Source organism: Bos indicus, chromosome 11, assembly GCF_029378745.1.
Source record: "Bos indicus isolate NIAB-ARS_2022 breed Sahiwal x Tharparkar chromosome 11, NIAB-ARS_B.indTharparkar_mat_pri_1.0, whole genome shotgun sequence".
In the NCBI taxonomy this organism is placed as follows: domain Eukaryota; kingdom Metazoa; phylum Chordata; class Mammalia; order Artiodactyla; family Bovidae; genus Bos; species Bos indicus.
This window is the reverse complement of record NC_091770.1, coordinates 104,018,841-104,037,383: the sequence shown is the minus strand read 5'-3', so window position 1 is coordinate 104,037,383 and position 18,543 is coordinate 104,018,841. Positions and strand designations below refer to the sequence as shown.

The 18,543-nt window shown below is 58.1% G+C and overlaps 2 protein-coding genes across 6 annotated transcripts in view; one reads left to right on the top strand and one right to left on the bottom strand.

The window, feature by feature from the left end:
* ADAMTS13 (ADAM metallopeptidase with thrombospondin type 1 motif 13) overlaps window positions 1-4,073 on the bottom strand; it is a 33,682-nt gene extending 29,609 nt beyond the window's left edge. Inside the window, exons 1-2 of one of the 3 annotated variants that reach the window (XM_070799631.1) lie at window positions 3,828-4,073; window positions 3,426-3,492 (exon numbers count right to left, since the gene is read on the bottom strand). In XM_070799631.1, coding sequence (XP_070655732.1) covers window positions 3,426-3,492; window positions 3,828-3,920 — 160 coding nt within the window. In that variant the 5' untranslated portion in view covers window positions 3,921-4,073. The remainder of the gene's footprint in view (window positions 1-3,425; window positions 3,493-3,827) is intronic. The other 2 variants (XM_070799630.1, XM_070799629.1) reach the window with 2 other exon arrangements.
* A 5,569-nt stretch (window positions 4,074-9,642) lies between these two features.
* Window positions 9,643-18,526, top strand: REXO4 (REX4 homolog, 3'-5' exonuclease). Of its 3 annotated transcripts, XM_070799621.1 has the most exons (8): window positions 9,643-10,259; window positions 12,271-12,605; window positions 14,313-14,450; window positions 14,632-14,825; window positions 15,566-15,654; window positions 16,498-16,572; window positions 17,234-17,308; window positions 17,702-18,526. In XM_070799621.1, exons 1-8 carry the CDS (start codon window positions 10,047-10,049, stop codon window positions 17,813-17,815), a joined length of 1,233 nt encoding a protein of 410 aa, XP_070655722.1. In that variant the 5' UTR covers window positions 9,643-10,046; the 3' UTR covers window positions 17,816-18,526. The 3 variants fall into 3 exon arrangements, 2 of the variants coding, with proteins under 2 accessions (XP_070655722.1, XP_070655723.1); XM_070799622.1 differs by lacking the exons at window positions 14,313-14,450; window positions 14,632-14,825 and adding an exon at window positions 10,989-11,013 and having other exon boundaries at window positions 9,937-10,299; window positions 12,475-12,605; XR_011569512.1 differs by lacking the exons at window positions 17,234-17,308; window positions 17,702-18,526 and adding an exon at window positions 16,325-16,422 and having other exon boundaries at window positions 9,975-10,259; window positions 16,498-16,560.
* Window positions 18,527-18,543: the final 17 nt, after the last annotated feature.

The following is an 18,543-nucleotide window of genomic DNA, read 5'->3' as shown; positions in this document are numbered from 1 at the left end:
ATCTATTTGCCAGGAAGTGATGGGACCAGATGCCATGATCTTTGTTTTCTGAATGTTGAGCTTTAAGCCAACTTTTTTACTCTCCACTTTCACTTTCATCAAGAGGCTTTTGAGTTCCTCTTCACTTTCTGCCATAAGGGTGGTGTCATCTGCATATCTGAGGGTATTGATATTTCTCCCAGCAATCTTGATTCCAGCTTGTGCTTCCTCCAGCCTAAAGGATGTACTCTGCATATAAATTAAATAAGCAGGGTGACAATATACAGCCCTGACGGACTCCTTTTCATATATAGTACTGTGTATATGGCACCCCACTCCAGTACTCTTGCCTGGAAAATCCCATGGACGGCAAAGCATGGTGGGCTGCAGTCCATGGGGTCACTAAGAGTCCGGTACCACTGAGCGACTTCACTTTCACTTTTCACTTTGATGCATTGGAGAAGGAAATGGCAACCCACTCCAGTGTTCTTGCCTGGAGAATCCCAGGGACGGCGGAGCCTGGTGGGCTGCCGTCTATGGGGCCACACAGAGTCGGACACGACTGAAGCAACTTAGCAGCAGCAGCAGTGTGCATATGTTAATCCCAAACTCCTAATCTACTCGTCCCCTCTGCTCCTTTCCTAACTATAAGCTTGTTTCCGGTGTTGAGCGAGCAGTTCCACGCTGGCCCTCCTGGAGCTGGCTTCTCAGCGCCCGTGGTTTTGAGCCCTCGGACAGCCACCACCTGAGTTAGGACATCTCTGCCCTCCTCGGGTGGGGAGTGGGAGGTGCCAAGCTCTTGCATGTCACTCACGCTATGACATTTAGAACAGACGGCTCGCCTGGCTCACAGGAGAGAGGTGGCCAGGTCTTGGGAGGATGGCTGTCTCAGGTGGAGATACTTCATTCCACCCTCTGGGCTGGCTAGGCATGCAGGGCAGTGCAAGGCCCAGAAGTCAGCTACTGTGTGGAGTTTACATCCTCTGGCTACCCCAAAGCCCCACTGTGGGCACACTGGAGAACGACGTCGCCCCAGGATGGTAAGAAAAGCCCAGGGCCCCACCGTGCTTGCAGCAGACGCAGCCTGGGGAAGGCATGAGCAGGCCTGCGGGCGACAGGGCCGACTCCCACCCTGGCTGTGCCTGGGAGTCCTTGAGCAGGCTTGCAGCGGGCACGGCTCATCTTTGGGCCCCTGGGTTCCCATCTGCTGCATGGGAACTCTCAGCGACCTCTGACCTAGGGCCCAAGGCTCCAAGGCCCACATCAGTGAACGTGCTTTGTAGACGGTGAATGGCTGTTCAGAGGCGGGAGGTCTGCATGTCCGAGCAGACAGTCTGAGGGCACAGCTGGTGGCCATGTGCCCCCCGGCCTGCCCCGTGGGCTGGCACACCCTGCATGCTCACGAAGGCGGCTCGAGGAGCTCGGCTGTTCTGCATGGCCCCAGGCATCAGGAGAGCTGGGCCCTCCCCCAGAGCCGTCCCTGCCCACAGCCCCCTACCCCTCCCAGGAGCTGTACCTGGAACGGTGGGGGCCCCAGGGGTGGGCCTGTGGGTCAGGTGGGGCTGTGCGCCCCCCAGGGATGCACCAGTGCCCGGTGCTGCCTCTTCAATGGCTGGATGTAGAACCTGTCTGCACCCACCAAGATGTCGCCCTCCTGGAGGACAGAGAGCCATCTGGTCTACCAGCCCTTCCCCCTGTGCAGGGAAGGGCCTCAGTGGGCCGTCACAGCACCAGGCACGGACGGGCCCTGGGTCTCTCCCAGGGCTCCTCCCCGAGTCCAAGGCCCAAGAGCCCATCTGTGGGAGACAGCAAGGGACCCATGCCCTCTGGGGCTGCACCCACTGACTGCCACCTGCCGCCAGCTCCCACGGCCGGCTTCCCATTCCCCATCACGTGCTCAGGCTTCAGCCCCCAGATTGCAGGGCCTAGTGAAGACCACAGACAAGGATGGAGGGGTTCTCAAGGGCCGCGCTCGGCCTGCGCTAATGGACAGTGCTGCCTGTCACCAGGTGGACCGCCAGTGCCCTGTCTCGGCCCGGGCTGGACTGTCCAACCCGGGAACCTGGCGGCAGGCGGCGGGGGGGCGGGGGGTTGTATGACATAAATGGCTCTGCTCACTGGGTGACACCGCGTGACGACACGTGACACCAGTCCCCACAGCCCCCAGGAGGCCGGGGCCGCCTTCACCACGCCTCAGGGACAGCACAGGTCAGCCGAGGGGCTGGCCCTGGGTCAGCTGGACGAAGGGGTTCAGCTGAGCCCGAGCTCAGCTCTGACTGCAAAGCCCACCCTCTTCCCGTCCCCACGCCCCGGGCCTGCACTCAGCTCTGCCCCTGCTAGCTGGGTGGCCCTAGGGAACTCAGCGGCTCCTCTGAGCCTCCAAGGAGCAGGCCCTCACTGGGTCAGAGTCTGGCAAAGATCCAAGCGGTCTTGCTCTCGCATCTGGGGGCTGGGGGACACATCTGCCCCATGGTGTCCCCCCAGCCAGCCCGGGCGCCCACTCACCATGAGGCCCGAGCAGTAGGTGAGCCTGGCTGCTGTGTCCGGGGGCAGCAGGGCCCAGCCTCCTGTGAGGCAGGGGTGGGGAGGCCCCCTCAGCAGCCGCAGGGAGGCACTGACTGTGCGCTCGCTGGCGAAGGAGGCGGCCAGCAGGCCCAGCTCAGGCTGGAAGCGGAAGGAGAGGAGCCAGCCCAGGGCTGCCAGGGAGCAGCGTGGGGCCCTGCATGGCCCGGCCTCGTCCTTGTCCTCACAGGCGCAGGCCAGGGGGGCCACATCGAACGGGGGCACCACGGGAGACAGGAGGCCCCGTGCTCACCCCTGCTCAGCCCTCCGGGTCCTCTCGGGGGTCCGCGCTGGCCCACAAGCCCGGCCCCATGCACCTGACCCCGACCCCAGAGCAGTCACGAGTGGGACACCCCTCACTCTCTGCTTGCCCTGCCCCTGGCCCCTACCAGCTCTGGATCAAAGTCCCCAGTGGTCCTCGTCAGAAAGGGGGCTGGCACCACAGAGAGGCCCCCAGAGGTGGCCCAGGAACAGCGGGAAGAGGCTCTGGCTGGAGCGCGACCCAGTGCCCGTCTTGCTTCTCACAGAAAACATAAATGTTTACATCCTGGCCAGAAACCCACAAGACTTCCTGAGCTGGTCGGCCCAGGCGAGGCGCCGGGCCGGGAGAGACCAGCTAATGAGTGACCATTGCCTTGAGCGAGATACCGAGGAGACTCCCAGGGTCAGAACCCCAGCTCGCCTGGAACACCCGGGCCAGTCTTTATCAACTTGGCAGAGAGGACCAGAATTAATTAAGAGCGACAGCGGCACCTCTGACCTCCTCCCAGCAGAGCCTCCAAAAAGCCGGGCCCCCTGACTCAATGGTGAGACACCCCTGCCTCCCCGGACCCCCGTGGGCTCTGAGAAACCCCCCTTGCAAGGGGGCCCGCCAGGACGTGTACCTTCAAAGGCAGCATCAGGGCCAAAGTAAGAGGTCACGTCCGCTGGCTCCAGGGCCTGCAGAAACTGCTGTGAGACAGAGAGACAGCGCTGAGGAGTGAGGAGACACGGGGTGGGGGGGGTGGGGGGTCGCGGAGCAGGCCGAGGGGCGAGAGAGGGGCCCTGGATGGAGCGGGGTGGGGGGACGGCGTCTGCCCTCACCATCGGGTGTGCAGCACTGAGGCCAACTCCATCTCCAGGGAGCCCACTTTTCCCCTGAACCCTGAGTTCAGACTTCCTCCCCCTCTGCCCAAACGCTGTTGGGCGCCCCCTCGCCCCCCAGGGAACCCAGCCCTGAGCCCCAGAAGAGTCTGGATTCCCAGCTCCCAGGTTCCCCAGCACCGCGGCCTCATGGGCCCACCCACCTGCCGGGGATCAGGGAGTGCCCAGCAGCTCAGGAAGAAGAGCGCAGAAGTGAGGGTCCCCCGCACGCCTCTCCCCTGTGCAGAGGGAGCCATGCTGCCTGCGATGATCTGCAGGAATCCTGGAGTGCCGGCAGGCGGGCCGCGGGGCTGGACCAGGAGGCTGGGTTTACTCGCGGGCGCTTCCTCCCAGGGCAGGCGCTGGGGGACTGGGCGGCCTGCTGGCTCCTCCTGGCCGTGCGCAGGGCTGGCTCTGACTCAGAGGACTGCCACCCAGCCTGCCCCTGGGAGCCTGGGGCTGGGGTTGGGGATTGGGGAGGGGTGGGATTCATCTCCCAGTGGTGACACACGGGGAGATGAATCCCAGGGACACCCTGCTTTCCGGGACCTATCCCTGCGCTCCCATCATCACCTCATTCCCTCCCTCTCGGCCACTGCCTGGCCTGTGTCTGTACCCGGCGGGCACTCACAGCACTGGGCTGGGGGCACCGGGCACACTCAGCGTCCCAGGCTCCCTGGTCCCCTCCGTTTGCTGGGAGGTTCTCAGGGACGTGTGCCCCACTCCATTCCGCCTCCAGGAGGCCTTCCCCAGCAGGAGGCCAACGAGGGAGGGGTACCCCCTGGTCCATGCCCACCTCAACCCCCTTCGAGTCCCATTACGCTGGAGGCACCTGCCCGTCCATCTGGGCTGGTCCGCTTCCCCTTACAGATGTCAGTAGCGGTCTGAGCCTCTGCCTTTTATCTGCCGCGGGCATCCCAACCCAGTGGGTGGTGTTCATGCCCGACTCCACCTCTGGCAGCGCTTCTGAGACCCAAACTGACAACCCATGCTCATCCAGCCATCTCATCAACCTGGGCTGGGATCTGGACTGGGCTCCCCACCTGGCCCCTTGGCTCTCCCTCTCCACTCCCATCCGATGTCCTCACGCCCCAGCTCTGCCCTTAGGATGGCATGTCCACTGAGCCTCCAGGCCTTGTGATTCGCAATCTGGCCCCTGTCAGCCCCCTGCCTGCCTCCCTAGCCTGCCCCCTGTGCTCACAGACCTTTAGCTACCACCACCCCAGCTTGCCTTCCATCCCTCAGACACTTCCAGGGTTCTGTCCCTCCCTCTCACCCTGGGTCTTCACAGTCCAGTTTCAGCCCAAACATCACCTTCTTCATGGCGCCATCTAAATACCCCTGCCCCCAAGAGGGGTGCCACATTTAGAAGAAAAAGTCAGGACAGCAGTGGAATTTGACTTTCAGATAAACAATGGAATTTTTTTTTTCTTCTTCTGGTGTAAGGGTGAAAGTAAATGCAAGAAGGCAAAGTAGTTGTCCTGGGATGTCTGACAATTAGCTGAGAAAAGAGAAGCAAAAGACAAAGGAGAAAGGGAAAGATCTATCCAAATGAATGCAGAGTTCCAGAGAAGAGCAAGGAGAGATGAGAAATCTTCCTAAGTGAACAATGCAAAGTAATGAAAGAAAACGGTAGAAACGGAAAGACTAGAGATCTCCTCAAGAAAATGAGAGATACCAAGGGGACATTTCATGCAAAGATGGACACAATAAAGGACAGAAACAGCAAGGACCTAACAAAAGCAGAAGAGATTAAGAAGACGTGACAAGAATACACAGAAGAACTATATAAAAAAGGTCTTCAGTTCAGTGGCTCAGTTGTGTCCGACTCTTTGCAATCCCATGACTGCAGCACACCAGGCCTCCCTGTCCATCACCAACTCCCGGAGTTTACTTAAACTCATGTCCGTTGAGTCATGATGCCATCCAACCATCTCATGCTCTATTGTCCCCTTCTCCTCCCATCTTCAATCTTTCCCAGAATCAGGGTCTTTTCAAATGAGTCAGTTCTTAACATCAGGTGGCCAAAGGATTGGACTTTAGCTTCAACATCAGTCCTTCCAATGAACACTCAGGACTGATCTCCTTTAGGATGGACTGGTTGGATCTCCTTGCAGTCCAAGGGACTCTCAAGAGTCTTCTCCAACACCACAGTTCAAAAACATCAATTCTTTGGTGCTCAGCTTTCTTTAGTCCAGCTCTCACATCCATACATGACTACTGGAAAAACCATACATAGCCTTGACTAGACGGACCTTTGTTGGCAAAGTAATGTCTCTGCTTTTCAATATTCTATCTAGGTTGCTCATAACTTTCCTTCCAAGGAACAAGCATCTTTTAATTTCATGGCTGCAGTCACCATCTGCAGTGATTTTGAAGCCCAAAAAATAAAGTTTGACACTGTTTCCACTGTTTCCCCATCTATTTGCCAGGAAGTGATGGGACTGGATGCCACGATCTTAGTTTTCTGAATGTTGAGCTTTAAGCCAACTTTTTCACTCTCCTCTTTCACTTTAATCAAGAGGCTATTTAGTTCTTCTTCACTTTCTGTCATAAGGGTGGTGTCATCTACATATCTGAGGTTATTGATACTTCTCCCAGCAACCTTGATTCCAGCTTGTGTTTCATCCAGCCCAGTATTTCTCATGATGTGCTCTGCATATAAGTTAAATAAGCGGGGTGACAATATACAGCCTTGACACACTCCTTTTCCTATTTGGAACCAGTCTGTTGTTCCATGTCCAGTTCTAACTGTTGCTTCCTGACCTGCATACAAATTTCTCAAGAGGCAGGTCAGGTGGTCTGGTATTCCCATCTCTTTCAGAATTTTCCACAGTTTATTGTGATCCACACAGTCAAAGGCTTTGGTATAGTCAATAAAGCAGAAATAGATGTTTTTCCGGAACTCTCTTGCTTTTTCGATGATCCAGCGGATGTTGGCAATTTGGTCTCTGGTTCCTCTGTTTTTTCTAATACCAGCTTGAACATCTGGAAGTTCATGGTTCACATATTGCTGAAGCCTGGCTTGGAGAATTTTGAGCATTACTTTGGTAGCGTGTGAGATGAGTGCAACTGTGAGGTAGTTTGAGCATTCTTTGGCATTGCCTTTTTTTGGGATTGGAATGAAAACTGAGCTTTTCCAGTCCTGTGGCCACTGCTGAGTTTTCCAAATGTGCTGGCATATAGAGTGCAGCACTTTCACAGCATCATCTTTCAGGGTTTGGAATAGCTCCACTGGAATCCCACCACCTCCACTACATCATGGAAAATGCTGGGTTGTATGAGTCACAACCTGGAATCAAGGTTGCCAGGAGAAACATCAAGAACCTCAGGTATGCAGATGACAGCACTCTAACAGCAGAAAATTACGAGGAACTGAGGGACCTGTTGATGAGGGTGAATGAGGAGAGTGCAAAAGCTGACTTGAAATTCAACGTTCAAAAAACTAAGATTAAAAACACACGTGTACCTCATTGCAGCACTATTTCCAACAGCTAGAACATGGAAGCAAGCTCCATGCCCACGGACAGATGGATGGGCAAGGAAGCTGTGGGTATGTACACAGTGGAATACTACTCAGCCAGCAAAAGGAACACATTTGAGTCAGTTCTGATGAGGTGGATGAAACTAGAACCTGTTAAACGGCTGAAGTGACTCAGAGAAAGATGAATGTTGTATTCTAACGCACATATACGGAATCTAGAAAAATGGTTCTGAATAATTTATTTGCAGGGCAGCAATGGAGAAATAGACATAGAGAACAGATCTATGGACATGGGGAGAGGGGAGGAGAGGGTGCGATGCATGGAGAGAGTAACAGGGAAACTTACATTACCATATGGAAAATGGGGAGCCAACGGGGATTTGCTGTCTGGCTCAGGAAACTCAAACAGGGGCTCTATGTCAACCCAGAGGGGTGGGGTGGGGAGGGGGATGGGAGGGAGGGTCAAAAGGGAGAGGAGAGATGTGTACCTATGGCTGATTCGTGTTGGAGTTTGACAGAAAACAGAAAAATCCTGTAAAGCAATTATTCTTCAATAAAAAATTAATTAAAAAATAAAACTAAGATTATGGCATCCAGTCCCATCACCCCATGGCAAATAGAAGGGGAAAAAGTGGAAGCAGTGACAGATTTTATTTTCTTCGGCTCCAAAATCACTGTGGATGGTAACTGCAGTCATGAAATTAAAAGACGCTTGTCCTTGGAAGGAAAGCTATGACAAACCTAGATGCTGTATTAAAAAGCAGACACATCACTTTGCTGACAAAGGTCCATATAGTCAAAGCTATGGTTTTTCCAGTAATCACATACAGGATGTGAGAGTTGGACCATAAAGAAGTCTGAGCACCAAAGAATTGATGGTTTCAAACTGCGGTGTTGGAGAAGACTCTTGAGAGTCCTTTGGACAGCAAGAAGATCAAACCAGTCAATCCTAAAGGAAATTAACCCTGAATATTCATTGGAAAGACTGATGCTGAAGCTGAAGCTCCAATAATTTGGCAACCTGATGCAAAGAGATGACTCCTTGGAAAAGACCCTGATGTTGGGAAAGATTGAGGGCAAGAGGAGAAGGGGATGACAGAGGATGAGATAGACAGATGGCATCATCAACTCAACAGATATGAGTTTGAGCAAACTCTGGGAGATGGTGTCGGACAGGGTAGCCTGGTGTGCTGTAGTCCATGGGGTTGCAAAAAGCTGGACACGACTTAGCAACTGAACAGTAACAACGATGCTCTCAGGGCTTCCCAGGTGGCTCAGTGACAAAGAATCTGCCTGCCAGGCGGGAGATGTTGTTGGATCCCTGGGTCGAAAGATCCTCTGGAGAAAGAAATGGCAACCCACTCCAGTATTCTTGCCTTGGGAAAGCCCATGGACAAGAGAAACCTGGCGGGCTACCGTCTACGGGGTCACAAGAGTTGGGACACAACCTAGCAACTAAACAAGAAGTATGCCCTCATATTGTAGCTATTATATGGAACATATTATGGTAAAAATTATCCTTTATCTGAAATTCCTGTTTCTCTGGGCGTCCTGCGTGTTCTCTGGCAGCCTTAACCTTCCTCGGTCTCTACCACAGCATTTCATCTTCTCATCTTGGTGGCAGTTGCTAGGATACAAAACTGCTGATTTGGTATCTGAATTTCCCTGAAGGCCCCCCAGCACAGGTCCAGAGGCTGGGATGGGAGCTTTGGGGAAACGCAGGCCTGGCCTCCAGGTGTTGTCAGAGCCAGGCAGGAGGTGCGAGTGACATCTCTGTTGTCACATAACATACAACACGCTCACTCCTTGGAAGAAAAGTCATGACCAACCTAGACAGCATATTCAAAAGCAGAGATATTACTTTGCCAAAAAAGGTCCGTCTAGTCAAGGCTATGGTTTTTCTAGTAGTCATGTATGGATGTGAGATTTGGACCATAAAGAAAGCTGAGCGGCGAAGAATGGATGCTTTTGAACTGTGGTGTTGGAGAAAACTCTTGAGAGTCCCTTGGACTGCAAGGAGATCCAACCAGTCCATCCTAAAGGAGATCAGTCTTGAGTGTTCATTGGAAGGACTGATGCTGAGGCTGAAACTCCAATACTTTGGCCACCTGATGCCAAGAGCTGACTCATTTGAAAAGACCCTGATGCTGGGAAAGATTGAAGGCGGGAGGAGAAGGGGACGACAGAGGACGACATGGTTGGATGGCATCACCGACTCAACGGACATGAGTCTGAGTACACTCCAGGAGTTGGTGATGGACAGGGAGGCCTGGCGTGCTGCAGTCCATGGGGTCGCAAGAGTTGGACACGACTGAGCGACTGAACTGAACTGAACAGACAACACTTGTCCCAGCGCTTTATCCTTGTTATCGGATGCTGCTGGACCGCGGAGAGCCACCTGGGGTCCTCCCTCCCGGCCCTGTGCCTGAGTGTCCCCGCCGCGTAGGCAAGACGGCCAGGGTGGGGACAGCGGCCGGGGGACAGCGGCTCCGCGCCCGCCGCTCCCCGGTCCGGCCGCCCAGCGCTCCCTGGCGGCCGCCTGCAGCTCTCCCCTCCGGCCAGGCCTCGGTGCTACACCAACAGCGGTCCCCCTCGCTCCCCTTCCGGCGCTCGCCTTTCTCGGCCCCGGGCCGACCCTCAGAGACATCCCGGGCTTCTTCCAACCCGACCCGTGGCCTCCAACCGCGGACGCCGCTCACTAGGGCGGCGGCCCTTCGCCTTAGCAGCCGAGGAGGCCCGCCCTTCTCCCGGCTGTGTGGAACCAGAGGCGAAGGCCCGGTTTCCAGCCCGATTGGGGAGAGAGCGAGCACTTCCCGGAAACCGGCGCCCACGTGAGGGGGACGCGTGCCGGGCGGCTTCCGGGGTCCCGGAGGGCAGTGAGCCGGGCTCCGGGGCCGGAATGGTGAAGGCGAGGGGGCCGGCCGTCGGGCGCGCCCCGCGTGGCCCCGCGCCGGACGCCGGGCCCGTCAGGAAGCCAAGGCGGAAGAAAAGACTCTGGAAGAACAAAGCGCGAGAAGCCGGCGGGACGCCGGGGGTCGACCCCGGAGTGGTCGCGGTGCGGCCCCCAAAGGCCCCGGAGGACTTTTCCCCGAACTGGAAGGCGCTGCAGGAGGCAAGTCCGCAGGGGCCCTACGGGCGGAGAGGGGGACGGTGTGTGGGTCACGCGGGGCGCGCGGGCTGGTGTGGACTCGGGGAGCAGAGCCGATCGCAGGGGCTGGAGCGCGTGGGCTGCTGAACAGCAGAGGCTCGATGCAGAGGGTCCTGCTAACCGTTCAGGGTAGTCGCTCAGTCGTGTCCGACTCTTCGCGACCCCATGGACTGCAGCACACCGGGCCTCCGTGTCCATCACCAACTCCTGGAGTTCACTCAAACTCATGTCCATCGAGTCAGTGATGCCGTCCAGCCATCTCATCCTCTGTCGTCCCCTTCTCCCGCCTTCAGTCTTTCCCAGCATCAGGGTCTTTTCCGATGAGTCAGTTCTTCGCATCAGGTGGCCAAAGTATTGGAGCTTCAGTCAGTCTCAGCATCAGTCCTTCCAATGAACACCCAGGGCTGATCTCCTTCAGGATGGACTGGTTGGATCTCCTTGCAGTCCAAGGGACTCTCAAGAGTCTTCTCCAACACCACAGTTCAAAAGCTTCCATTCTTTGGCGCTCAGCTTTCTTTATGGTCCAACTCTCACATCCATACGTGACTACTGGAAAAACCATGGCCTTGACTAGACGGACCTTTGTTGACAAAGCAATGTCGCTGCTTTTCAATATTCTATCTAGGTTGCTCATAACTTTCCTTCCAAGGAACAAGCATCTTTTAATTTCATGGCTGCAGTCACCATCTGCAGTGATTTTGGAGCCCAGAAAAATAAAGTCTGTCACTGTTGCCACTATTTCCCCATCTATTTGCCATGAAGTTCTGGTAACACTGGGCTTTTAATCGGTGACCACTGCCACTGATCACTGAGCGCTTCAAATGTGCTTTAGACACTGCTGGATGAGATGAGGTGACGTGTTCATATTTAACCTGAGACTGACTCTCAGATGTTTTATCTTCTGCATTTTACAGATGAGGAAATGGGCCCGAAAGTTTAAGTAGATTGCAACCAGGTCAGCAGAACCAGGAGTCAGACCCCTCCGCTCCGCCCAACTCCCTGCTCGTAATGTCACGTTATACCTCCTTGCTTTTCTGGCCCATCAGTGGGCCAAGGCTCACTTGCAGATTACTTACTGGTCACTATCTCCTGAGTGCTGTTTGTTGGCTGTGCTTCACTCGTAAATTGTCTCCAGCTCCACCGGAGCTGGCTGCTGCTGTACCGCTTATTTCTGGATGAGGAGACTGGGAGGGGCTGAGGGATGAGGCCCAGGGTCACACAGCCAGCACCTGGGGTGCAGCTGCACAGGGCTGGGTGGGAGATTGCACTCTTTGCTGCTGCCGACCCTCGTGGTGTCTCTGCAGCCTCTTCTGAGCTCCTGAGATCTCTCCCGGAGCCTCAGAGTGGGTGAGGGGGAGAGCAGAGAAGGGCTTCTGAGACTGTTAACCTGCGCCTTAAGGGGGAAGTCCAGATCCTTCTCCTGTCCTGACACACAGACCGTGAAATTCCCTCGGGCAACCCCAGGGGTCTTGGACTTCCTGAGCTGTGACTCTGCCTCTTTCTCACAAGAAAGTAAAGCAAAAAGAAGTGAGCAGAAGGATGGATATTTATTGTGGGAAGAAACTTCACGTTTTCTCTAATTCATACAAGAAAGGCAGTTCTCCTGTTCCTTAAACATCATGGGAACAGGTAGGTAGGATCCGCCTCCTCACTCAGCTGGTTGCTGCACAGCAGGGTCTTAACCCAGGGCGCTGGGCTGGGAGACCTCAGCCCTCCCTGGAGGGGAGCAGGGGTGTGGTGGTCCACCCCATGTCATTGGACGTGACCGTCTCTTCCTGAGACCCTCACAGCAGGAGCAAACCAAGAAATCTCACTGAGAAAGTGGCTACCGCGTGCCAGCTGTGAAGGAGTCAACTCTAAAATAACTGAGCATGGGAACAGGCTGCTTTTAGACACAGACACACTTTTTTTTCAGTCTCTAGTGTGTCATTTCCAAATTACAACGTGTTGTGTATTTTGTTTTGGGTTCTGTTAGCTGCTGAAACAAAGATCACGGACTCCACAAGATCCTCCACTTCTGTCTCAAACGGATTCCAAAAAGCAGCCCCAGCGTGTCCAACAAAATAGAAACTCCATCTCAGATAAAGCAAAGACAGATGCGATGGGGACGGAAAACACAGACCCCGAGGTCACAGGGGCCTCCGGGCCCTCGGGATCGCTGATGAGCAGGAAGATACAGGCGCAGCCCAAGGAGAAAGGGGCCCAGAAAAGGACCAATGGAGACATTTCCCCGCAACAAGGCGACATCAAACATAAGAAGCGGAAAGCGAGGGAGCCGACCGCCCCCTCGCCTCCAGCCCCGCCCACCAAGTAAGTACCGCGGGACGTGGTGACGGACACGTCTCCCTGGCCGCCCCGTGCCTCAGCCTCCTCCCCGGTCACAGCGACTGAGGCCTCTCTCCCTAAGGAGGCCGAGGCTGGTGGCCCCTCTGTCCCCTTATCCTGGGGTTGTGGGTTTCTTTGTTGGTAATTCAGGGTAATTCAGGTAATTTAGAATTAACCTGCTGCTACTGCCGTCACTTCAGTCTTGTCCAACTCTGTGTGACCCCATAGATGGCAGCCCACCAGGCCTGTGCGGGCAGAGGCCAGGGGGCCTGTCCTGTCGTCCAGTGCGTCTCGGAGGAGAGGACCCGGCTGCTGAGCATCGCAGCCTGAGCGTCCCCGTCTGCGGGCTCGGCACGGGGACGCCACGGGCACCAAGGGGTGTCTGAGTCTCCGTTCTCCTGGTAGCGTGTTTATCTGTGGTTCCTAAATCCCAGGCTCTGCCGTCCCTGGGATTCTCCAGGCAAGAACACTGGAGTGGGTTGCCATTTCCTTCTCCAGTGCATGAAAGTGAAAAGTGAAAGTGAAGTCGCTCAGTTGTGTCTGACTCTTTGCGACCCCATGGACTGCAGCCTACCTGGCTCCTCCATCCATGGGATTTTCCAGGCAAGAGTACTGGAGTGGGGTGCCATTGCCTTCTCCAAGAATTAACCTAGGGTAGGTCTATTCCCCTAGAACGTAGGCATAGCGGAGGCTGACCCTGTCCCATAGCTGCTGTATCTCCAGGGCCCAGAACAGGGCTTGGCACCTCGTGGGCCCCCAGGAAAGACTTGTGGAATGAATGAACACCAAAGCCAGAAAGACTTGAGTTCAAAACCGATTCCCACGTCCTGCCAGTGGGTGGTTTGGGGCAAGTTCCTGAGGAGCCCTGAGCCGCAGCCTGGTCACCAGTGCGGGTCTGTGAGGTGCCTGTGCCGCCCCAGTGCCTGGTGGTTACTCAACAAAGCCTGGGTGTCGCCCACACAGGGGACCGGCCAGCAGCTGCCTGTCCATGGCTCGGCAGGGGTTGGTGTGTCTGTAAGTCTGCCTGGCTGTGTGTTGCCGGGGGTTGAGGACACAATGGCTGGAGGTTTTGGGAAGCAGCGTTTGAGGGTCTGCGTGTGTCCCGGTGCCGGGTGCCCTCTTGGGAAAGAGTGGTCCCAGCTGGGCCCTGCGTGGAGAAGGGGCCGCCGGGGGGCGGGGACAGACGACAGGCTGGTTCGTTTCAGTGACTCCCGCGGTGTCGTCGGGATCAGCCCCGCGAGGGAGGGGCCTGTGCGGGCAGAGGCCAGGGGACCTGTCCGGTCGGCCAGTGCGTCTCGGAGGAGAGGACCCGGCTGCTGAGCATCGCAGCCTGGGCATCCCCGTCTGCGGGTTCGGCACAGGGACGCCGCGGGCACCAAGGGGTGTCTGAGTCTCCCTTCTGGCAGCATGTTTATCGGTGGTTCCTAAATGTCTGGTAGCTGTTCATTCTGTCATTGAGAAGAAAATGTCAGCAGCCGTCACACCCGGGTAGGGGTGGAGGTGTATTTCTGTTTCGTGTTCTTTGTGTTGCTCTGTGGTTCCTCCATTTTAGCTAAAGGTCGTATTTTTTAATTAAATGGGAAAGTGCCAAGGTGATCACCGTGGCCGGCGGCCAGGCACACGGGCCTGAGCACCCTGAGAGCAGGCCACGCTCGCCACCACTCTCAGCCCGTTCTCCCCTCTGTCTCTTAGAGACGACATCTGGTTTGACGATGTTGACCCAGCGGACATCGAAGCGGCCATTGGCCCGGAGGCAGCGAGCATAGCGAGGCAGCAGCTGGGCCAGAGCGAGAGCAGCGGCTCGCTGGTGAAGGAGCGGCCCTTCGGCGGGTACGCGGGGCACACTCAGCCTTGGGAGGCCGGGGGGTCTTCAGGAAAGGGCTGCTTCCCTCCCCTCCCGTCATGTGGGCAGGCGCCTTGGCGTCTGGCCGAGCCCGGTCCTCGGCACGTCGCTGAGCGGTGGAGCCGGTCCCGGGTCCCGCGGGGTTAACCTGGAGCCTCGGTCCCCCAGGCTGACTAAAGCCCTAGCCATGGACTGCGAGATGGTGGGCGTGGGCCCCGAGGGGGAGGAGAGCGTCGTGGCCCGCGTGTCCCTGGTGAACCAGCACGGGAGGTGCGTGTACGACAAGCACGTGAAGCCGACCCAGCCGGTGACTGACTACAGGACCGCGGTCAGCGGGGTCCGGCCTGCGGACCTGGCGCAGGGTGGGTGGCTCAGCCGGGCACGGCCGCCGCGGGGGCCCGGCGGTCTCTCCTCCCTCCCGGGTGGGTGGGCTTTGTGTCGGCCTGGCTGCCTCTTGGCCACCTGACTGTCAGCCAGGCCAGTGTTCCTGAGCTGCGGTGTCGCTGGGCAGTGGGATGGAGTGGGGTGTCGGAGGAAGGCCGCTGGGAGGTAAAGATGGGCCCGGGGAGGCGGGACAGGTGGCAGGGTCTTCTAGATTATTCGGAAGCCGTGGGGATGGGGTGAGCAGCGGGAGGCCTGGCCTGGGGTGGGTTCTTGAAGGTTCCCTCAGGATCCCTATGGCTGCGGCATTGGGAATGAGGTTGGGGGGCGGGCGGAGGTGTCCCACCTTGGGACACACCCGGGTGCCTGGTCTGTAGACTTTGCCCTTGGGTGAGCTGTGCTCGGGGCCCTGAGATCGGGCCTGGAGGCATCCTGAGGGCGGGGGCTTGAGGCAGCTGCCCCCCTCCTCCGGCCGCGTGGTCTCTGCCGTCCACGCCTCTCGGGTCCTCGAGCACGGCCCATGCTGCAGCCCGGCCGCTCCTCGGTCCCAGGCTCTTCCAGTGCTGCCTGGGCCGGGCGGGCAGCCCGAGGGCACGAGCATGGTTGGCGCAGCCTCCCCTTGGCCCCCCGCTCCTGAGGGCCTCACCCACCCCGGGTCTGACGGGGCAGGAGCGCTCGCTCTCAGCGCGGCCCTGAAACCCCTCCTGTGTATGGCTTCCAGGAGAAGAGTTTGAAGTTGTTCAGAGGGAAGTCGCGGAGCTGCTCAAGGGCCGGATTCTGGTCGGACACGCGCTGCACAACGACCTCAAGGTGCCGGCCGCGCCTCTGTGTCCCCGGCGTCGGGGGTGCCCCGCATGCGCGCGCCTGTGTGCCCCACGGCGTCGGGGGTGCCCCACGTGCGCGCACCTCTGTGTCCCGCGGCGTCGGGGGTGTCGGCCCACGCCTCCTGATGTGGGTGATGCACCTGCAGGGAGAGCCGGGGCAGGGGGCGGCTCCTCACGCACCCGGGTAGACGGAGCCACGGCTGACGCTGCCTCCCCGCCCAGCGACGGCCCCACTCCTCAGGGCAGAGCCCCCTCCCCAGGTGGGGGCACCCCCAGTGCCTGTTGCCTCGAAACCCCGGGCAGGCCGTCTCACAGGCTGGCCCCTGAAGGCCAGCACGCCGGGTGGCAGGCCAGCTCCGAGGGCCTCTTCCTGTGTTCCCGAGGGTGGGGCTCGGCCTGTGCCCGCTAGGGTCTCTGCCCCGGGCCGCACTGGCTTGCCTCAGGCTCCCCCTTCAGCCCCTGTGCCCTCCCCACCCTGGTAACCTGGGCAGACTTGCTTTCCACCTTCTCCTGGGCCTGTCTCAAGATCATGGGGGGACCCGTTTCATCCCCGACATCCTGTGTGTATATGTGTGTGTGTGTGATGCAAACTCAAGTACGGGACAAATGGTCGCTGGTTCCTTCGTGACTGAGTCTCCACCTTCCCCGCTTTTAAGGCTGCAGCATGTTCTTCCTGCTGAGCATCACCTGTCCCGCGATAATCGCCCCTGGAAGTTCAGGCTCTCATCAGTGCCTTGTCCTGTCTGCATGCTCGGTATGGGATTCTGAGAAGGGGGTGCACCTTTCTGCAGACAGACACCAAAACGCCTGTCGTGCCTGCCTTCTCCAGGCGCTGTTTCTGGGCCACCCGAAGAAGAAGATCCGGGACACTCAGAAGTACAAGCCTTTCAGGACCCAAGTGAAGGTACCTGAAGCCATGCGGCTCTGAAGGCGTGGTTCACATGATTATGGGTTCTGGTCCCCGGAAGCTGGCTTCCTGGTTAGAGGTGTTTGGGTTTGCTTTGGTTTTCCCTTTTAACCTTTAAAACTAAGAGGAGGGACTTCCCTACTTGTCCAGTGGCTGGGACTTGGCGCTTCCATTGCCAGGGGCCCAGGGTCAGTCCCTGCTCAGGAAACTGAGGTCCTGCATGCTGCGTGGTTCAGCCAAAAAAAACCAGTGAATAAATAAACGAGAATCACAAGGAGAATTAGACGTTTTTAAAAAAAGTAATCTTAGAGAAAAAAGACTTGGCCAACCCAAAGTTTGTGCCGCTGAGGGCAGTGGGTCCGCTCTTGTCTGTGATCACACCCCCAGCCGAGGGCCAGAAGGCACGTTGTGTGTGCTCCAGAAGCAGGCCGCCCCATGACGAGCAGGGCTGCTCCCCACCCCGCCACGAGCAGGGCCGCCCGGGGCCAACGATGCACCGTCCCTCCCTGGTCCTCCGCAGGCTGAGCGGGCAGTCACCAGCCCACACGGCCACTTTGCGTGGGAGGGACACTCACAGTCCCTTGGGTCAGTGCTCAGCGGGCCACCCCCTGCCCAGGCCCCACCCGAATGTGGCAACGTGCTCCCCTCTCCTCGGCAGAGTGGACGGCCGTCTCTGAAGTTGCTTGCAGAGAGAATCCTGGGGATCCAGGTGCAGCAGGCGGAGCACTGTTCGGTAAGCGTGTCCCAGGTGATGGGGGCAATGGGCCTCTGGGTGATGGGGTGAGGGGCCTCCGGGTCCCGTCTAGATCGCAGGCCCCCAAGGGCTGAGGGTGAGGCTGCGGGCCCACAGAGCCTGGCCCTCTGGGTGTTGGGCTGGGCCCGTGGGACGTGGGAGCACGTCGCCACGATCGGGTGGGGCCTGGGCAGGGGCTGGCCTTCCGCGTCGTGTGGCGTCCGGGGCCCCTCATGAGCCAGCACGCCCATCCCTCCCCTGAGCGGGGGCCACGTCAGTGGTCGTCATCGCCCCACGTCTGGCGGCGGGACTCTGGAGCTGTGGGATGGACAGAGGGGTGTGGCCACACCGGTCACCGGCAGGATGACCATGGTGATGCCCCATGTCCCCCAGGTCCAGGACGCACAGGTGGCGATGAGGCTGTATGTCCTGGTGAAGAGGGACTGGGAGAGCCTCGCTGGAGACAGGCGGCCCCCCGCTCCCGAGGCCCACAGCCAGGACGCCTAGCAGGGCCCCGCCCCCGGTGACCCTCGCGCCCGCGGGAGCCGCAGCCACATCAGACGACGGACGGAGCCCCGGAGTCCCCAGAGCCGGGATGCTGCGGGCGGGTTTCAGAATCATGATGGCAGAGGCGCGCGGCATGCGTGCTGCTGAGCTGAGCGTCTCTGTCTGGTTGTAGCATCCAGGCCTCTCCCACACGGGGGCCCGGGCGGGAAGCGTCCGGTTGTCTGCTGGGTGTTCGTCACCTTCCTCTGAGGGGGGCCCTTTCCCTTACTGCCGTCGGCAACGGGAAGAAAGAAACTCCGTGGACTCGGGCGTGGACTGCGTGGCTGCCCCGTCGCACCCTTGTTGAGGGATTTTCTCTGCCACTCGGGGGCTTGGGGGGATCTCCTGAGGCTGGGGTTCCGCTCGCCCCCCCTTCCCGTGCACACCCACTATATTTGAGTTCCAGGTTAGAGCCTGCAGCAGGCAGGGGGCCTCGGGCTGCCCAGCACGGTTTTCCCGGAGGTGGGCGCCCCCTGACCTGAATGGACGTGTGAGCGCGAGTGTCTGCAGCGCCCCGCCTGGCCCGGGGTGCAGACTCTCTCAGGACAGGAACAGCCTGCTGCACTGAGAGGGGCGTGCAGCGCCCGAGGCTATGCTGAGCCCCCGCTGGCCGTGTGAAAAGCCTGTAGCCACTATGAAGGTCATGTGACATAAACACATGTTTTTATTTGAGTTGCGCCTTGTGGAGG

Bases quoted from the DNA above. Each gene is read 5' to 3' on its own strand.
- REXO4 (XM_070799621.1), top strand. From the start codon at position 10,047: ATGGTGAAGGCGAGGGGGCCGGCCGTCGGGCGCGCCCCGCGTGGCCCC. The intron at 14,826-15,565 runs GTGGGTGGCTCA...TATGGCTTCCAG, and splicing joins GCCTGCGGACCTGGCGCAGG to GAGAAGAGTTTGAAGTTGTT. The intron at 16,573-17,233 runs GTACCTGAAGCC...TCTCCTCGGCAG, and splicing joins CTTTCAGGACCCAAGTGAAG to AGTGGACGGCCGTCTCTGAA.